General features: G+C 33.3%; 2 protein-coding genes across 12 annotated transcripts; both read left to right on the top strand.

Annotated features, from left to right (window-relative positions):
- The first annotated feature begins 308 nt into the window (after window positions 1-308).
- Window positions 309-17,225, top strand: lig (ubiquitin-associated protein-like lingerer). Of its 10 annotated transcripts, none has more exons than XM_076524541.1 (15): window positions 309-513; window positions 2,351-2,488; window positions 2,592-2,955; window positions 3,743-4,006; window positions 4,118-4,284; window positions 4,364-4,603; window positions 4,707-5,024; window positions 5,124-5,561; window positions 6,482-6,709; window positions 7,290-7,497; window positions 7,583-7,782; window positions 9,565-9,774; window positions 11,629-11,754; window positions 11,847-12,122; window positions 12,963-17,225. In XM_076524541.1, the coding sequence occupies exons 1-15, from the start codon at window positions 343-345 to the stop codon at window positions 13,206-13,208; spliced, it is 3,594 nt and encodes a 1,197-aa protein (XP_076380656.1). In that variant the 5' UTR covers window positions 309-342; the 3' UTR covers window positions 13,209-17,225. The 10 variants fall into 10 exon arrangements, with proteins under 10 accessions (XP_076380656.1, XP_076380657.1, XP_076380658.1 ...); XM_076524542.1 differs by having other exon boundaries at window positions 4,091-4,257; XM_076524543.1 differs by having other exon boundaries at window positions 4,091-4,284; window positions 9,604-9,774.
- Window positions 15,909-20,082, top strand: LOC117224471 (WD repeat-containing protein 13). Of its 2 annotated transcripts, XM_033477437.2 has the most exons (6): window positions 15,909-16,050; window positions 17,953-18,064; window positions 18,373-18,543; window positions 18,611-19,284; window positions 19,367-19,659; window positions 19,739-20,082. In XM_033477437.2, the coding sequence occupies exons 3-6, from the start codon at window positions 18,462-18,464 to the stop codon at window positions 19,983-19,985; spliced, it is 1,296 nt and encodes a 431-aa protein (XP_033333328.1). In that variant the 5' UTR covers window positions 15,909-16,050; window positions 17,953-18,064; window positions 18,373-18,461; the 3' UTR covers window positions 19,986-20,082. The 2 variants fall into 2 exon arrangements, with proteins under 2 accessions (XP_033333328.1, XP_076380660.1); XM_076524545.1 differs by lacking the exons at window positions 15,909-16,050; window positions 17,953-18,064 and adding an exon at window positions 18,129-18,147.
- The last annotated feature ends 109 nt before the right edge of the window (window positions 20,083-20,191 follow it).

Here is a 20,191-nt window from a genome sequence, read left to right as displayed (position 1 = left end):
ACATACAGGAGTTAGATGTAAGTTCAGTAAATACCTCAGATTTTGCACGATTTGTCTACCTTAGCTTTTGCCAGCATTCCCACCATTTTATTATTGCACCCAATCCGCAGTGAATCCTGTGTCTTCACATTGAATCGTCAGCCAATCTGGGCAAAGCAATTTTTTCTCATATTCTCACTAACAGCCGGAAAGTCTTGCAAAACTTCAGGTATTACTGTATATATTTAGTATACAAAAAAAGGAAAGGACGAAAAATATTCCTCTTCGATCTGAATGATCGACGGCTAGCAAAAAATGAGGCACGAAAAAATGTGATTAGCAAGGACCCTTAAAGCCGTATTCATGAAAAACTCTAGAGAGTTTATAAAATATACAGTTGGCAATCTTGGTTATTCTGTAACAGAAAATTGGCTAGTTCTATGGAGCTTGATAAAGCATAGAGGCGGTGCTGCTGTATTAGGGAGGGGGGCCTGCGGTCACGTGACCGAGCTGCGTTTTGAGCGCTCTAACCAGGTACGAACAAATTCGTTGTTTTTTTCATGGTTTTTCGCGCGCCACGGCCGAAAAAGCCGAGGCGTCGTGAATTTCGCTTGTTTCTGATTCCGGACGTGTCCTCTGAATACGCAAACATCGCTTATAATAACTGTGAGTTACTTGCGAATATTTTAACTCGATCGTCTTACGGAGATCTATCAATGCTCCACCGCGGCGATGGTTGACAAGCCTTCCTCGCAAATCCAGAAATGGCGTCTACCGTGCACATGGTCTGCAGAAAATATTCCACACCAACGTCGTTGTACTGATTCAGGAGTAAAAAAAAACCTGCACGGCTGATTTCTTTATCATCCATTCGAAGAATTTTTGCCACTCGCTCACAAGCAACAACGCAACGAAGAAGGTGTTTTTTGTGATGCGCCCAATAATCCTCCTTCGTCATATTCTCACCGCGCACGTCAAAATTTATCTTTTTCTTTTTATTACCTCGTCAACGTTTCAAAGCTTTTGTATTGCAACGAATTTTAAGTACTTTTGGTGTTCCATAGGTGAGCCTTGTTCTTTGTGTTGGGTAGCATGATCCTCGGAAATTTCGCAAAACTTGCAGTCACCAGCAGGATTATTCCACACATTGCTGTGACGCTTAGATATTCGTTCTTCTCTTAGGCAACCGTTTTAGGAAAAACGTGACTATTTTAAGAAATTCTTGTTAAATCGGTTGACTTCTTATTTATTGCCACAAGTTGACTCTAACCTGTTCGTCTTTTCCCAAAGCTCAGAATTGAAATAATATTTCGTAAATGTTCTTTTGCGTTTTATGTTGATTTTGTTGTAATACATCGTTTTATGCATTATTTTCATCATCACAATTTTGATTTACTTTTTTTATCGATACACGTTTTATGATTTTGCATATATTTCTTTCCTTTAACAGTTTCTCTTATTTAGGTTATTTTCAATACAAATCTGTGTCATTGTTATAAATTTCTTCAAAGTGTAACTTCCAAAATCTGTTTGCTTACATGTTCTATTAGGATGTGAATTTGTGATAAAATGATTATATTACAACTGATGTGAATAGAATCAAATCAAATCTATCATAATATACACATAATTTATTAACAGAAGTTTTATTTATGATTGTATTGTTTTTATACGTTTATTTATATATGCAAATATATAAAGTACACTTTGCTGATAGAGAAAATATGATTACATCGGCTCTTGTAGTTTTATTTAATATTGTTTATTAGATTATAATAACAAAATGTTTAATTTCTATTTTAACAGTCTTCTTTTTAAAATCTTACATATGTATGGTAATCAAACAACTATTTATTCATCTTATATATCCCATAATTGAATATGGAGTTTGTTATTTATTTATCATTGTAAAAGAAAAAGTTTATTTATCGATTCTTCAAATATTTACAATTACTATTTATATTGAAATATATGTTTCATGTTGAAAGTTTTGATAGTGTATGTGGAATTCAGTGATAAATTTAGCATTACAACTATCATAAATATCCTAAAATTGGAACATCTATTTAATAATGATAATAATAATAATTACATATTGTTATCTGCATTTAAATCTTAACAGTTATAATAAGGAGATTATATATAATTATGATGTATATAGTGGGGACTTATAAACTAAGTGAAACGGATTTAAGTAATGTTTAAAATTTTATAAGTACGTTAAAGAAGTAACAAGTGTTTTTAAATCATTAATTTTAATGATTTGTTCGTATTAAAAGTATGAAATCAAATGTTTGTTTTGTTACAGACTGTAAATAGAGAGTGTACATAGTGTGATAGAGGTGAGTGATATAGGTGTGTGGGATTTTAGTTGGCCATGAGTTCAAGCAACAAATCGGTGTCCTCCGGTGGGAGAAGCACCACTAAAAACAAATCTTCACAACAACATGGGAAATCGGATCATCATCAAACTAAATCATCAGAGTCGACGAAACATGAAAAAGCACAGGTCAGTGAGGCCAATTACTTTTATCATCATTGTCTTTAGATATATTTCGCAACATTTTATATTATGAAAAGTTCTTTATTTAAAAATTGTGATTCTGTTTTAGTCAAATGCTATTCAGGCACGCCATACACAAATCATTGATACTAGAATGGGTAGTGGTGAAGATCCTATCCTGAAGGAGCGTATAAAACAAGTCATGGATATGACCAGACGCTCAGAGGATGAAGTTGTTATGGCATTGCATGACAGCGATGGAGACTTTGATCGTGCTGTTAATGATCTTCTGGAAGGTGTGAAAACAGAGTGGGAAGTGAAAAAGAAAAAGCCTCGTCAACCTAGTGGTTCCAAGCAAAATACAGATGCTTCTGGTGGTCAGGACGAAGGTGGCGACTGGGACGAACGACGTAATCAACGCGGTGGTGGACCCCCGCGAATGCGAGGACGTGCTAATCATGACAATCGCGGATGTAAGTTTCAAATATTAAAAATGATAGCTTTTTAAAGAGTATACTTGTAATGTATTCATATTATATGTACTTGTAAGTAGTCTGATAAAAAGAATCAAATCTTTCATAAATGATACTCGGATCATTTTAGCTATTAAAATTAAAAATTATCAATCCGATATTATTGTTCAATATTTCCAGTTGTGAATATATATGTCAATTGTTTACGATGCAATATAGGTAAACATAGGTAATATGAATTACTTGTGCATAATTTTCATTAAATTGTGGTCATACATTGTTCAAGTGTATTGCTCGAAATACTTCTATAGACCTTGGTTGTATCTTATCTGGATTTGAATTTACTTAAAAGTATCACTTTTCCTCCTTGAAGAATTTGTTAAATATTTGAGTACAAAAAATTAAAGGCAGAAAGAGTAATATATCGCACTTTTTTAATACGTATTATATTAATGACAGATCTTACTTTATTAGATACAAGAAATAAGTAATATTCAGACTGCAAATTTTATGTATCATATTTCTTCTATGTTCAATTTTTGTTTCTTGAAATTAATCCAGAAAATTTTTATTTTCCATAAAGGTCCATAAACTAGTTTAAACAGATTATGTACAATTTTTGCTATGTGCTCAAATAAAGAAGTTATTCAAAAACTTTTCATGTAAATATCCAGAAAAAGTTCAGAGCAAGGCATGCTGATTAGATCAGTAGTTTTGCTATTAAATATACAGCTTATTTCAAAAGTAGTAAATAGATGGTTTGTAAGTAAAACAAATTTTTACTTAGGGCGTGGCAGAGAAAATAAAGAAAATGAAAGAAACATGGAGGACGGTGTTCGTGACGGCAGCTACAGCGGTAACAGGAGAGGGAGAGGTGGTTCGGGAAGACCAGGTCGAGGTGGACGAGGTGGAGGAAGAGGACTTGGCCCAAGAACATTCGCCAATCGTAACGACCCCTCATCCACTTCATCGCCTCACAATTACAATCGATCAATTGAAACATGGACAGGTAACGATGAACAACAACAAACTGTTCAGGAACCAAAGATGGGTAAGCTTTCACATAAACTTTAGTTGTAAAAGTTTTAAATTATTTTAAACACTTGTTTCATCAATATGTAATGTATACGAATAGATGCATGGAATAATTTGGATTCTACAGAAGACTGGGACAATGAAGAATACACAGGTTCACTGGCAGATACGAAAGTTTTTACCCCGAGTACATCTGTACCAGAGCCTACAGCTTCTGTAGAAGAACCGAAAATTCAAGATCTTCCATCAGTGCAGACTAATCAAAATGTAAATTTGGCATTAATACAACAAGAAGTACGTTATTTACTTATTGCATAATATTTAATTTGTAATATTACTTAAAAATGTATTTTTTTTAAATCTATACTACCAGGAACTACCAAAACTGACGGAAATATCACCGATACAACAGCAGACACTGATCCAACAGTCGCAACAACAGCAGCCTGTTCTGAACCTACCAACGATGCAACTATCGCAACAACCAAATGCTATGAGCGGCGGGGTGTTAACAGCTGCACAAACACAGTATTTGACACAACTTACCCAACAGACGAGTGAAAATCTAAAAGCGGCCGGACAAACAACATTTTCGTCGTCGATAACTAGCCAAGTAATTGAGATATATATTATATTTTAATTAGATTAATTTATTTCACGGAAAAATTAATAGAAGATTATTTGATTTATAATGGAATATTTTATAAACTTACTAGCCACAAAGGCAAATGAAACAACGTCCGCGAGTGCCGCCGCCTTCGAAGATCCCATCTAGTGCTGTAGAAATGCCCGGTGATGCCGTAAATAGCGGTATTGGATTTCTTGACGTTCAATTCGGCGCTTTAGAATTCAGTAGCGATTCGAGTTCTCTTGACGGCTCGGCGAACGAAAAATTCAATGCAGCTAGTAACGCGATTCCTAGCACAGATGTGACTTCTACCACGAATGCTGTAAACACTGCCAATACAAATAATTCGTTGGATATTGAGACAACACAAACTTCAACAACACCTTTCAATACTACTTCTCAAATGGTAATTCATATATTAACGGTATAACATACAATTATAAATATCTTGGTAATTTTTTAGAAGCTTGATCTTCTTACTGATTTCGATCATATGTTTTTTCAGTTATCAAATAGTGATAATTTACCGGTTTCAAGCGAACATTCTATGAACGCTCAAAGTTTTACTGCTCGTGGTAGTACTACCGGACAGACATTAGACATAACCAAACAAGATTTTACCTCGCAAGTTTCGCCAGGAAGTGCAGCATCGTATGGTACAGCAACAACCTATCAGTCTCAGAAATCATCGTTCCAGGCACCAACTGCAGCACCAAGCACCTACAACGCATATTCCACAAATGCTCCCTCTGCTCAGTCATCTTTTCAAACAGTGTCAGGCACCAGTGCTAATAGTTACTCTGCGACGTCGACTGTTACGCAAGCAAGTTACAATTCTTCCTCGTCGTTCCCTCAAGCCAATACATCGACTTTTAGTCAAGCTTCACCTTCTGCGCCAGCATCAGCAACTTCTGGTTATAACCAACCGACGACTACTAATCAGGTAATTCATATAATAATATAATACTAACAGATAAACAATTGTACAGTCATTCGCATTAATAATCGGACATCACTTAAAATAGAACTGAAGTGTTTTTAAAATGGATCAATTGAGGTCATAATCAATAACTTTGACATAATTCCGATCAATAAATACCAATATTAATTTGCTGTTACAAATATTAATTGTTAATAATTAAAATTAGTTTCTGATTGAAATTAATTTGAAATTCTATTTGGTATATATTTTTAATTAATTGTACATATTAAAATTATTTTCCCACATCAAGTTCTGGTAAATATGTAAATTATAATAATGTAATAGCAGAAATGTATTACATTAGAAACATATTTATTTGTAAGATATTTTTTCACAAAAAGCTGTTGTTGCTTATTTGTTCAAATTGCATACAAAATTTCAAATTTTACACTAAAATAATAACAATAATAATTAATTAATAAGTCTTAGGTAATAATTTTTATTCTTCACTTTTGTTCGAAAAATATATGAAGAAACATCTGAATCACCATACATACATACATATAGTGAGAAGCAAAAGTGTCGACACATCAGTTAAAATGATATAATTTTTTTTAAACTGGTCTAAATAACTTGAATTCTTTTTTTGTAAATGTTAGAGCGTCTAGTTCACTGTACAATGACTAAATTTTTTTTTTAAATTTTGCTATTACTTGAAATAGAAAAAATGTAAAAAGAACTCATCTTTTCACTTTTTCATTTGAGCCTACAATGAAAATTTAAAAAATGCATTCGGTACTTTTCTGTACATGCTGAGAATTTCAATGAAGGTTGGTTACTCAAAAAGAGCTTGTTACTCGAAAAGAACACACCTACAATTGCAACATTTTTTGTAAGAAAATTGTATGGCTACATAAAATAATACATTTGTTATGAAATAGGTTTATCAGTCTGCAAGTGGTTACGTACCTACTACTACGACGTCACAATATCAAGCACAGTCTGTAGCAACAAATACTGTATCGAACAGTAGTACAGGGTATCAAACAAGTGGTTATCAAGGATCATCTTCATTTCAATCGACACCACAGGCATACCAACCATCTGCTACAACGTTTACTTCTCCTATTACACAAACATCTGGGACTTATCAAAGTGCAGCACAATCTGTAAGTGACTAATTTTAATATGAACAGAGATTTTTACAGAGTTTACTTTATAAGGGATATATTCATTTAGAATTATTTTATGAATTCTTTTATGGATTTTATAGACTCTTCCAAACTAAAAATTTAAATATTTCAATTGCTTGTAAAACATTGATGAAAGAAAGAGTCTAGCCGGATAAGATAGTCAAATCTACTCTTAGGAGTTTTTTCAAGGAATATTACAAAACCCCTCTGTGCAAAATTTCAACCCTATAGCTTGACCATGAGTATAATTACAGGGTAAATTAGATCGCGCGCCTTTCTGTCCATTTTCCCCAATTAGGTGGTACCTTGAAATTTTGAAAACAAATGTGGACTATTTTCGATAATTGGCCGCATATTGGAGAATATTTAATAATAAATAAGTTTTTATTACTTTTCATAAAGATTTCGGACATAGCTGTTTTTTTTGGCCTCGGCTATTTTCATATCTTAGCATGTAAGTTTCCTTACAATTAGCAACTTAGAGTTTGGTGATGTGTCCCTTGTTAATTAAAGTTAATATCGACACTTTTCTGAGATTATTAAATTGCGTTTGCAGGTGTACGCGAGTGCATATGGTACGTATGCAAGTCAACCACAAACGGCGTCCCACAATCATAAGTTAAATAGTAATGCAACAAAAGATTCTCAGTATGATAGTAATACAACGACGTCGAACAGTTCTCTTGCGACTACAACAGCACCTACATTAGGCCTTAGCTCTGCCTCCGTAAATAGTTCGCAAACTAAAGTAACTAATTCTAACGGTGAGTCAAATTTCTGCCGGAGTAAGAATAAAAATATTTAAATAATCAATGGAAATAAGAATTTCTTAATGTGATTTTTAATTAGCGGTACCAAAAAGCACATCAAGTGGTGTAGTAACGGGTAGTAGTGGCACTGGAAATATGACTGGTGGTGGTGCAGCTGGCAGCATGACACCGATGTTAAGTCATCAATACATTATGGGCCAAGGTGTACCTTACGCGTTTCAGCAACCAGTGTACAGTTACGAGGAATTGCAACTAATGCAACCAAGAATACCGCACATGGTCAGTTATTATTTTATTGATCAATATATTTCTGCAACTGAGTCAAGTACAAATTATGTCTCCTATATCTCTTGATGTAATATGTACTTTATTCGATCAAAATCCTTCTATAGAGTAATGTACACTTTAGAAAGGGCATATTTATAAATTTCAAGTCGAGCATTACATAATTAACACGTTGACTACTGAGCCAAAATCCCGGAATATTTCACAGATTTTAACGAATTTGGTAACTAAGTAAGGACTGGAAAAGTTCAAATTTGTGTCTACACCAGTGTCTACTCTTTCAACTCTTTTATTTCTAAAATCAGCTACATCTTTTTGTGCAAGTGTATTTTATAATAGACATTAAAATTCATCCGGTTATGCTAATGATTCACAATAGATTTCTTAAAGGAAAATGGAGATGGTATAATTTTTATTTATGGTAAAAATCAACAATGAGAAGTTTAGGGAAAACGTTTAGAATTTGCAAAAGAAACTTTTCTGAACTTAATTGCCCATCGTGCTGTACACATATTCAAAAATTGATACTTGTTTGATATTTGTTTTTTTTTATATCGATCAGATTGTACATAAATTATTTTCTTATTGTTATAACTCAAAAAGATATTCAGTATTAATATTGAGATCACATGGCAGTCAACTTGTTAACGTTTTCAACTGAACAAACAAAAATTATCAGTTGCATCTTGAAGGCAGAGATGATATTATATCGGGTGTACTATTCTATATCTGAAGCGTACTATTCTATTTTATGTTATGATTACCTAGTAAAAAGAATGCTGAAGTAATCGTTTCTTTACTGCTTGGTAGCTGCTCGTTACTTCAATATTTTTTTCAAGGAATTATGAATATCTATTCACATGCTCATCCTCATGATGGCACAAGAAGTTTACTGTATTGTTCCATAGTGAGATGTGTCGCATCGATTAATGATTGGAGAGGTTTTGATTTCTGATATACTATTTTGTAGAAAAGTGAAACTGTCTGTGATCAATTCGGAAACAGTATAATTGAAAGTTTTATTATTTTAAAGCTGAGCTTTAGCAACCGTTGATTGTCGAAATATTCGATAGAATATCTGACAGTGCCAGGTCTTTCTGACAATCAGAACATTTCGTATACAGTTGGCTATATTCGAATATTCACTTTTATCTCATACTAGATAGTTAATAATAATAAGTTAGACCGTTTTGATCGTAGACGCGCTGTAGCTTACACATCTTTCTTCCTTTTCTTTTTATGATTTCAGTTGCTCCATACCTCATGTCATGTATTTGAAACTGTCTGAGACCATCAAATATTGTAATTTCCAAGTGGTTAAGTTGTACTTTGTTTCATATTCTTTTTTTAACCCTTTCATTCCACGCGATGACCTGTGGATAGGAGGAGTGCCAATTATAGATGGGGGGCACCAACTTCAGTACAGAGACGGGTCCTTCCATACAGCGTATAGAAAGGGTTAAAGAATGCGCGCTTGTTGTTTATATTATCACTATCATTAGTACAATCATTGCCGCTAGTAACAATTAGCTGTACTACAACCAGACATGAGAGATGAAAAGTTCACAAGTTTCTGCAAGACTTAGTTTAAATATATATCTTTTATTTTTCTTAATTTATAAAATTAAAATAAAAGAGACAGGTACAACTCGAACCGCATGTTATCTACCTTATACCCAGTACGCGTAGAATTTAGCTATTAGTTAGCCTTCTTGTATTTGGAGTACACAGTGTATGCATGTAGTTTTGTGTTTGGCCTTCCTGACTAACCTGCAGCCAACTACTGGTTACTATGACGCGGCTTTGGGCTATCAGACAACCGGCCCAGCTACCAGTCTCGGTGGAGGACGAGGAGATACGCTTTCCGGTGTACAAGGTGTCCAAGGGGTACAGGGTGTACAAGGAGGCTATACCAGTATTAGTGACGCCAGGTTCGCCAGGAGCGACAGCAATGCGTCACCAGTTCCATCCACTATGTCACAACAGGTGAGGTTCAAGCACTTGGTAGATTTGACAATCAGCTTAACAGCGTTGTTGCAAATACTTGGACTATTTATTTTTGTACCTTCGATCGAATGATGCATTCGTATTTATACTCCGTGACAAGTTGAAAAGTCACGCTTGAATTTTTCGCATTTCTCAAAGCCATAATAAACATATAATGCGATACAATGCCATATAAAGATTTTTTATGCTGGCCTATGTGAAGTATCTCTTTCTCAACTATAGAAATACCTATGCTTAGGTTGTTACGAGAAAGTCTATATAGGGTGAAAGGTGGCTCCTTGAATGAACCCACCGGATGGAAAATGTCGATAAAACATTGTTTCTCTTATCTTCAAAAATTTCATAAAATTGATTATCGCTTATGCTTTCAAGATTGCTACTAAATTATTGATTTTGGTTCAACAAAGACAAGGAGAGTATATTATGTTTCGTTTATTTAATCTTATAGTATGTTCGGTTTAAATGTATACACATACAAAGTTTTAAATAGACTATATTTTTGAACAATACAATTATTTAAAAAGTAAAATAATATTATGCTAATATACGTACTTCTAACTTCATGCAGGTGTACCCGTGTATTTCACTACCCGTGTACCCGTGAATTATACACATGTACACGTGTATTTCATTACCGGTTTAATAAGAAGTGCACGAATTAATACATGGATATATTACTCTATGCCTGTGTCCACGTGTATCTTCAGTACCCATTTAAAACCGGGATCTCTAGTATGTATACAATTTTTAATATATTTTATACATTAAAATGTCCATTCTCGATACACAAGTAACGTCGTCACCGGTACTTAGGCTTTCAGTACCTATGTTAAAATTTTATTTTGTAATTTTTCTATAAATTTCATTTTTTTTTTCACTTTTTTAACATTTCACACGTTATTTCTACGAAATAGGAGTAGGATATTCTATTTCCACAGGAAAAAGAATCTGCCTTATGCATCGCCTCCGATAAAAACTGCTGTTTCAGACAATATAAATGCAAGAAAGGTTGGCAATGTACCAACAAGATGGCCCACTCTTATATTGCACTACATATACATACAGGATGGATCACGGAACGTGATAAGCTTAATTTTTTCTGCTGCTAGTGGTTCGATTGAAAATTTTTGAGTTATTATATATTAGCTCAAAAAATGTCTAATTGAACCACTAGCAGCAGAATAAATTAAGCTGATCACGTTCCGTATTGCACCCTTCCTGTTGTAAAATGTTTATATTTTGTTAACGTAATTGTTCATAATTTTAGCAGCATGCATATTGCATTATCCTACTAAAATATGAATTCATTTTCATCTATCTCTTTTGCATGTGTCATTATTTTCTTTGTTTACGAGTTTGAGGTAATTTATGCTTTTCATTTATAAAGCTAATATTCATATATCCTTTGTACTCAATCGTTCTTCACGTAACGATACCGCCAATCTTCGCTAACGTCATGGAAATAAAACGACCATGAAAATTTAATTTTCTTCTTCCATCTTTCCCTTCATCTTGTAAATTATTTTCATTAAGTATTCTCATATATCTCAGATTATCGGTAACTAAAAAAGCATCTCATGAGACTCGAATAATCGTATCTTCTCTTCCTGCTAACTTAAATCATTAAATAAGTAGAAAACAAATAATAATCATTTTTCCTCATCATCGCTAAGAAAGAGATATTCTATATACACCTGTATATACATATATAAAAAATCTTGTCCACATCATTGGTTTTGAAAAACACGAAAAATCCAAACGATGCCTTATCATTTTGTCGAGGAGTGTAGATTCAAGTAATTCCTGTTTTCTTTTTGTTCGTATTATTTACAGACTGCTACGCAGCATCAGCAGCCAATGATGAATCCTGCACTTCCTCCGACATATGCATACTTTGCATATGGCAGTGGAATCATGCCAGGTGCTTTCCAGTACGGAACCCCCACTGCTATTTATCCTGTAAGTTAATTAAATAAGTAGTGGCCCACTCTCGTTTCAGTGATTAAAAAAAGAGATATTTTCTTTTCATTTACCGAAACAATTTATTACAGCAGATAGCTACCGCCGGCAATGCAGGCACAAATAGTGGTGCATACAGCGCTAAACCTGGGAGCTACGGTTCAGGATATGGAGCTGGTGCAAACTATGATGCTCTAGCGTCTGCTGGACCCTCTGCGGAGTATAAAGGTGCAGGAAATAGTTATACCAGTACGCAGACTGGTAAAACAGGGACATCCACTGGAAACACAAATACCGGTGGATCATCTGCAACTGACATAAGCGCGACTATGTACCCGAAAACTCATGTGACGCTTGGTAAAGTGAATGTAAGTATTTTTCTAGTAGTAATTATAATGAGAGTACAGAGTAATTTCTCCCTAATTCGCGCTCAGATTGCGCACAAAAATGGAGAATTTAGGAAGGGGAGATACGATTATTCGAGCCTTTACGTCTCGTTGTTATAGTTGTTAACAATTGGCAACTAGTAATGGCACAACTGGATGTGCAAGTATAAATTTGAATATTTAGAACTTGTGATAAAGACTGACTATTATTTTTTTACGTAATATGAGTGGAATATGTCTTTTTCTAAGTCATTTTTCGAAATTGTCAAGGTTACCGATTTTTTTTTTGCATACAACATGTGTCGTCGGTCGACTCATTTTCTCCCACAATTAATAAGTTTCGTTGATACTAATAACACTGTCCAACAAATTTTAATTTGTTTTTCATTTCGATAGGTAATAGACAACTATGAACCGACTTCCCCACATACAACACGTTTTCGTACAATATTCTAAACATTTAAATTTATTCAAACAATATTTAAAGCATGTGGGACAACCTCAACTTATATCTAAGTAATAATATCTAAGGTCACAAGGAGTTAAATGTTATAATGTTTTGATAATATATATACAACAAATTCTTGAATTCAAATGTTTGCCCTGCTTTCCAAGTTTTTAGACTCGCATCCAATGCATGAAAGATTTACAAAAATCGCTTCTTGTTTACCGAAATACAAAAGACAAGCGTTGGGCAATGTAATAAGCTTTTGCAAAATTTGAAAAACAGAAATAAATTTATGATCTGTGAAGTATTTTAAGCGAAACGGATAATTCTAATGATGCTTCAGAAAAGATAATCGTATTCTTTTGTTATTTCAGTCTTATGACAAACAAACTTTTCACTCGGCAACTCCTCCGCCGTTTAGCCTAACTGGCAGTCAGAACGCTGGTTTGCCCGGTGCATACGGAACGCATTTGTTTATTCCGACTTTGCCGCATCAATTGCATCAGCCACTTCATCAGGATGGTGGTAGTAGCACGGGCCAAAGGTCAAATACAAGTTCCCAAAATAAAGCTCAGGCAAAGCCAGGATATAGTCCTAGTTACTGGGCTGGAAGCAATTAAATAATTTTGGATTGCACAAAGAAAAGAAGAGGAAAGGAACCACCATTATATAGACAAAATACAACCTCACCATTGTGAAACACAGTGGTGTAAGAGATATGGACATTGACACAAATGACATGAAGAAACACGAGATAAGACGTTTTTTTTTTGGTGAAACTAAATGATTCTGGTATGACACGAGTTACGGTAAAATATAAGATGAACCTTAAAAATGTGGAAGGATTAAGCAATTTTTATCGACTTTATGTTTAACACGATGAAACATTTCTTTCTACGTAAATTCATGCAACGATTGGTTGAAAATATAATAAAGAGATACGCTCTTTTTTAATTAGTTTTATTCATCTCTTTATTCTTAAAGAATTCCACTTTATTATGTTGTATTATAAACAAAAAGTTTTCGCTATGTTATTTTACTTGTAATTCATCAGATACATTAGAGAAAGTTTTTAGTGTGCATAATGCAGTATATGTATATTGCGCTGTATAAATATAGTATATTTTTTCTGAAGGAAAAAAAAACAAACGAAAAATGTGTATGGAAGGGAAAATGAACTTTCGAAACAGTCGTACGGGGACAGAAAAATTGCATAGTTCTTCCAATTGTGAGGCGCACTCGTGCCAAATAAACTTGCATAGCGTTTGGTAACGCTGAATGCATGATCGTTACATATTTGTCAAGACAGGATGGAAGCAAACAGACTTTATGTGGTATGTTGAATCACTATAAAGGGAAAAAAAAAATCAAGATTTGTGAGTAGCATAACTCTCGTGTGAAATACTGGAAAGATGATCTAGAAAAGTAATTGACTGTTAAATCTACTCCCGATCTCCTATCTGTATACTACTGTGCAATTGCGAATATACTGCATCGACTGCAAAGGGTGATAGTTTTTTTGTATAATGTAGGCATCTCGGCTCACTAACATCTAAAGTGCTTCTTTACATGAAAAATGGAAGCATCTCGTTCGTGATGAAACGTAAAACTATACTATTGTAAATTACGATAATTGTATGTATTTAACCATGGAACTTCAGGTATATAAAGTTATAATCATCATAATGTTGTCACTTTTGGTATTTAAAAAATGAAAAAAACGAGTGTATAATTGCACTAGTTTCGCATTCTTGCGCGCACCCATATTATAAATGTATTTGTTTAGTCGCTTTTATACGTTTTCTCTCTTTTTTCTCTTATCTTTTTCTTAGTTACCAGAATTTATTGACGTTATATTTTATTAACGAAAAGAATAGCTATGAAACCAAAAAAGGGAAGATACCGTCATATCATGTTTTCAAAGAGTGTTGGATTCGACAAAAAAAGAAAAAAACAAAACGAGAACGGTACTTATTTAATTGTATTTTTATGTTTACGAAAAGCGGCGTTGCAGGTGTTAATTAGTGCCACAGTTATTTAAAAAAAAGAAAAAGCAAGCAGATTTCAGTAATTTTTTTCTTGTGGTGCCTTCAATAAAATTCAGATGATAGAGTTCAAACGTCTGCTTTTGCAGAACTTCTCACCTAACACTTTTTACAATACTTTCATACTGTAAGTTATATTATCAAGAGACATTTACCTTAACCCCCTTACTCATACATTGATTCTTACTTATTGCTCTATATCATCGACATAATTTATCACTTAGAAAGTAATAGTTGTCGCTTTAGTTTATTAATTGACTTCGACAGTTTTCTTTTTTTGTTTTCATTTGCAACGAAACGATTGTTTCTTTCGAATTTATTATCTTGAAAGAAATTCAAATCGTTTTTTTTTTATCACTGATCCACAATGTACGATTGAATACGATATGTCTGGATATGGATAAATAATGCTTTTTATCAACAGATAATTTATAATTATTATCGAGTAGTTATTACAGCTTTAATAGTAACCTTTTTAAAGTTTACTATGTAAGGAAGTTCTACGGATACGGAGGAGAATTAAGACACGTACTATGACATTCTATTTGATGTTTACATGATGTATAGTCCAAATAATAATCTTATATGTCTACGCCGTAAGTTCTACGATTTCGTTTTTTTTTACATTTTGCTTTTGATTCGTATTCATTTCTAGGATTTGCTTAAAGAACACGAAACTGTAATATTTGTTAATACGTAAATAAAAGTGAATTTTAGTTGATCAATATAAGAGTACTGAGTGAGCTTAATTGTCGAGTGTGTAGTTTCGCGAGAGAGAGAGAGAGAGAGAGCGAGAGAGAGAGAGAGAAAGGAAGACAGACAGACAGAGAGAGAGAGAGAGAGAGAGAGAGAACGAGGGAGAGAAAGGTGGGGAGAACACGCATGCAAATCTTTTCGTTGCAAAAAAAAATGGGCGAGTGTCGGACGATACAACCAACGTTCACAGTTTTTACAAATTTGATATTGCAACGATTTCAAAACGAGACGTCGATGTTAGTATACTGTTAACGAGCATTCACATTAACTCATATGTAACTCTCTTCAATTAGATTGTAATGAAAAAGAGACCGCAATTGTCGATTCCGTCTGTTAAAAAAAAGAGACACATTATTTATGCCGATTATGACATGTACTGTACAGTTACAAAGTTAATGCGAAAAGAAAAGCGCGATGCATAAATTTCATGGAGACACGAATCACACTTTTAGAAATATACTTTACATTTTTGCATTGTGGATAGAGGTCATCGTTATAAATTATTTCTCTTGCGAGGGATATAGAAACACAAAGCGTTCTCATGAAAGTGCTACTAAAATATTTGCCACTTAGCGTGTGCGCTATTCATGGGGATTAAATTGTTTTACCGTAAATCGTCAAAAACCGCATCGAGAATCGCTGATACGTGAAGTAAATAACTGTAAGTAAAATATCGTTAGCAGCTGCATATACATATTTTATATATATATATTAAAAATATAATATAAATATATATATATATATATTTTATATATATATAAAATATGATATGTTTTATATATACATATATATATAAATATACACAAATTTGAGTAACAGCGGTATAGACAAGTACATTTGAAAATTGTGGGAGACCAATTGTAGAATAGCTCTCTTTAAAAAGGAGGAAAGAAAATGTAAATGTGTAATCAAAAACTTTTGAGAAACATCAGTTCTATTGTCGTCACAGAAAGAGAAATACCCCGATACACAAATTACTTTTGTCAACCAAAGGGATGTTCCAAAAATTCAATAAGTTCGCAATAATGTTCCTTGAAAGGTAAATCTTATAAATATACGTACGATTTTGAATGGTTGTCAAATATAATATTACTTGTTGTTATTATCATTTTTCGGAACAAACATGCGATGAGATGATTGCGATTATTTAATTTCTTGTTTTAAATATAAATTTTTGTAATATTTCATTGTCGACCTTCAGAAGTATTAATCGTAAAGCTTGTTTTTAGTCATGAAACCAAAGTATTGCATTATAATGTTTAATCAATCATCTAAAATCGAAAGTATATTTTAACGGTTTATGTTGTTTTCAATAAAATACCAAATTTTTTTTCAACTACTCTGGACATCTTATAATCTTAAACAACTTCGTATATACATGCTTATGAAGGTACTATACACACGAATACACTACTCGTAAACGAGACATGTTGGAGTAGTCGGAACAGAGTACGACTAACAGAATAAATACATATACTTTTCCGTTTCATATCAGTATATTTTAGAATATTTTTCAATTCTGTATGCTCGGTCGAGCATTACGGGCAAAAAAATATTAACTATACCGTGTAACAAAATAAAGTAACGAAAAGGATACAAAGTATTTTAAGGAAAGAAAATATGTAAACGAAATGTGAAATTCAGATCAAACAGTTTGTTCTCGTAATAACTATTACACATTAATAATTTTTGTATTTTTGTCAAAGTATTAATCTATAAAACGAAAATGCAAGACGCATTATGCCATTACTGCTATTAATATTATAATTAAAAGAAAAAGAAATAGCTACTACTGTGTATAAATATGAATATCTGAAAATAAATGTATTAAAGGAACCCTGTGACATACGAATATCTTATATGTAATACTTTTGATTCAGAGCTTAAATATTCAATATAGAAAAATGCCTTTTAATGCGGTAATATCGAATTTTTTGCGAGTATTTTATAAATACCGAAATTTAATCTAATCGCATTATTCTTATCATATTGAATTTTCATTTGCCTTTTATTAATTAGCCGAGTTACTTAAGAGCAGACAATTACTCGGAAAAAACGGATACTGCATAGATTATATGTATATGATTTCACAGCAACATTTATTATATTATATACCAGTCTCAAAAAATAACGAATACTAGTCCTTGCACATGCATTCAGATGCATACTTGCACATATTCGTATAAAATTCTGATATAATAAATTTTGGTAAAACTGATGTTTAAGTAAACAGCTTCGACAACCTTGACCTCCATACATCGTTAAAAGTACTTATAAACAAAAATTATATGTGTAATGTCTAGAAAGTATGGGTTAGAAAGTTTAGAAAACTCAATACTAATCACTACGCCCTTGACATAGATTGTCAAAGTTGCTCCAAGGAGGAAATCCTCTTCTCTGATTACTCAACTGAGTTCTGACCTTCAGAATGATTTAGTCATCATTAGCTATTAAACATTATATTAACGACTTAGTCAGACAAATCTGCAACGTCAAATTTTGTTTAATACCTGTTGTAAGTTTTTGTATATACGTTATATGTATATTCATTGTTCTGTGACAGACCGAAGGAAAAAAAACACAATCGCATACGTTCTAAACGTATTTCAATGTGCACTGAGCATCGCTTGTCAAATTCACTGACAAGTGTGATCGAGAATCCAACGAGACGACAGGTACGATTCGAATATCCGCGGCGCGTGTTTCAGATGGAGCAACAGGCATACGCATGCGCGAAAAGAGTGAAACCGCGAGCACGGTAAAGTGAGACAACTACATTGGTTTTCGGTGACAACACGGTATTCAGCTGTGAACTGTCAACCAATTATTTTGACAGACATCGGTGTTGTTTACAAATTTCGAATGATTAAAAAAATAAAAGAAATAGAAAAATATAAAGGAATATTTTTTTCTACATTGCTGTTTGCAAAAATTAAGATTAACATTTTTATGATCTAATAATGAAGAATGTTGTTGTTAATAGGTTAGACACCACTGGAATATTATTCTCGTTATCAAAACAGTATTAGGACCGTGATGTAATATTAATAATTTTCAAATACATATTATGAAATGGTTACTATGTGTCATCAACAGATATTTGCTCTTGACGCCAAGTATAATGCACAACGCGTAAACAAGCTACCTTGTCTAGGTTTGTATACTTAGTTATCTTGTATAGAAACATGTAATATTTAAATTGAGAAATGATACAATTATAGGAATGCTTTACATACGACGTAGAAATCAATTATTGAAAGAAAAATTTTGTAAAGATCCAAAAGTCTGCGAAAGGTATTTGAAATTAAGAGCAAAATTATTGTTTTTACGATACGGTGAAAGTTTGGAACAAAATAGTCTTGGAAGTCATACAACCGAAGAGGAGAAGTCAGAGACCAAAACAAAATTATGTAGTATACAAAGAAAATCGATAGCCGAGAATTTTGCATTTGATGGAGTGCATCATGTTTTTGATCAACATAATGCACCCGTAACAATGCTAAAATTTGCGAACAATGACAAATCAAAATTGTGTTGCGCATCGTTAGATGGACTATTATCGATATGCGAGACTATTAGCACGCCACCTAAAGTAATTGCATTACTGAAAGGTCATAAGAAAGGAGTTACTGCACTAGATTGGAGTATCAGTAATGATCTCATAGTTTCATCTTCTTTGGATAGTACTATAAGACTGTGGAACGTCGCTACAGAAACTAGACCGGCTTTCTTACGGGAAGTTAAGGATCAACAGAGAGCAGAAGTATTATGTTGTGGATTTATACCTATAAACAATAATTTGGTTGTGGCTGGCAACTCGCAGGGATATGTACAGGTCTTAAATATTTCTACTGGTATATATACACGTGGTGGATCTTGTAAAATTGGAGGGAAAGTTAGTTTCTTTCTGCCTCTAATAATAAAAAATAAATATACAATTAGCTTATGTCATTTTAACATATTCTACTCTGATGTAGATTTTATCATTAACTTGCGAAGGTAGCGGTGGTTTAGTGATATGGGCTGGAAACGATAGAGGAATTATTATGTCATTTCAACTAGAACCAGGAACTGGACGATTAACAAAGTTACGTAGAGTACAAGAAATTGGTGGCATGATAACAAGTCTGTCGTGGCGTTCATGGTTCTCAAAAAATGCTCCGTGGCCAGCACTTTTAGTGAGCAGCGCTTGTAATGCGATATTATTATATCACATCACTGATAATCAGGGTTCTTTATCACTTTGGACTAAATATCCAATAAAACATAAGTAATTTATTCTTTGAATATACTAATGATTACTACTTAAGATTCAGAAAGTAAAATAAAATTCTGTTTTTCTTTTATAGGCAGTATTTTGTCAGATCTACGTTTGGTCCTCAAATGGAGTCGTGTTTAATAGCTACCGGTTCAGAGGATGGTACAATCCATTTACTAGATTCGGCTAGACAGGGCAAGGCAGTAAAAATTAATCGACTTGAGGGCCATGCAACACCAACACTTGCATTATGTTTTAATTACGATGAATCTCTTCTTGCATCTGCAGATCATCAAGGGCTTATTATTGTGTGGCGTAACCGACAGCGTCATATATAATTTTTCCAGAAAAGTATAAAACTCTACTATGTAAATAAATGTGTTACAGAAGTAATTGTTGTTAAATATTTATAATACAATTTAGAATTAAAATTTTTTTCTGACTGCATAAAAACTACTTTATCCCACTACCCTTGATGTAGCACAGTACAGAGTACAGACTGATCTGTAGGTTTATTTTTGTGATATCCTGATACCAAAACATT

Source organism: Megalopta genalis, chromosome 9 (genome assembly GCF_051020955.1).
Source record: "Megalopta genalis isolate 19385.01 chromosome 9, iyMegGena1_principal, whole genome shotgun sequence".
NCBI classification, from domain to species: Eukaryota; Metazoa; Arthropoda; class Insecta; order Hymenoptera; family Halictidae; genus Megalopta; species Megalopta genalis.
The sequence above is the reverse complement of the archived record's forward strand: the minus strand, read 5'-3'. Positions and strand labels throughout refer to the sequence as shown.

Bases quoted from the DNA above. Each gene is read 5' to 3' on its own strand.
- lig (XM_033477432.2), top strand. From the start codon at position 343: ATGAAAAACTCTAGAGAGTTTATAAAATATACAGTTGGCAATCTTGGT. The intron at 4,604-4,706 runs GTAATTGAGATA...TAAACTTACTAG, and splicing joins CGTCGTCGATAACTAGCCAA to CCACAAAGGCAAATGAAACA. The intron at 7,498-7,582 runs GTGAGTCAAATT...ATTTTTAATTAG, and splicing joins TAAAGTAACTAATTCTAACG to CGGTACCAAAAAGCACATCA.
- LOC117224471 (XM_033477437.2), top strand. From the start codon at position 18,462: ATGGTTACTATGTGTCATCAACAGATATTTGCTCTTGACGCCAAGTAT. The intron at 18,544-18,610 runs GTTTGTATACTT...ATACAATTATAG, and splicing joins AAACAAGCTACCTTGTCTAG to GAATGCTTTACATACGACGT. The intron at 19,285-19,366 runs GTTAGTTTCTTT...ACTCTGATGTAG, and splicing joins CTTGTAAAATTGGAGGGAAA to ATTTTATCATTAACTTGCGA.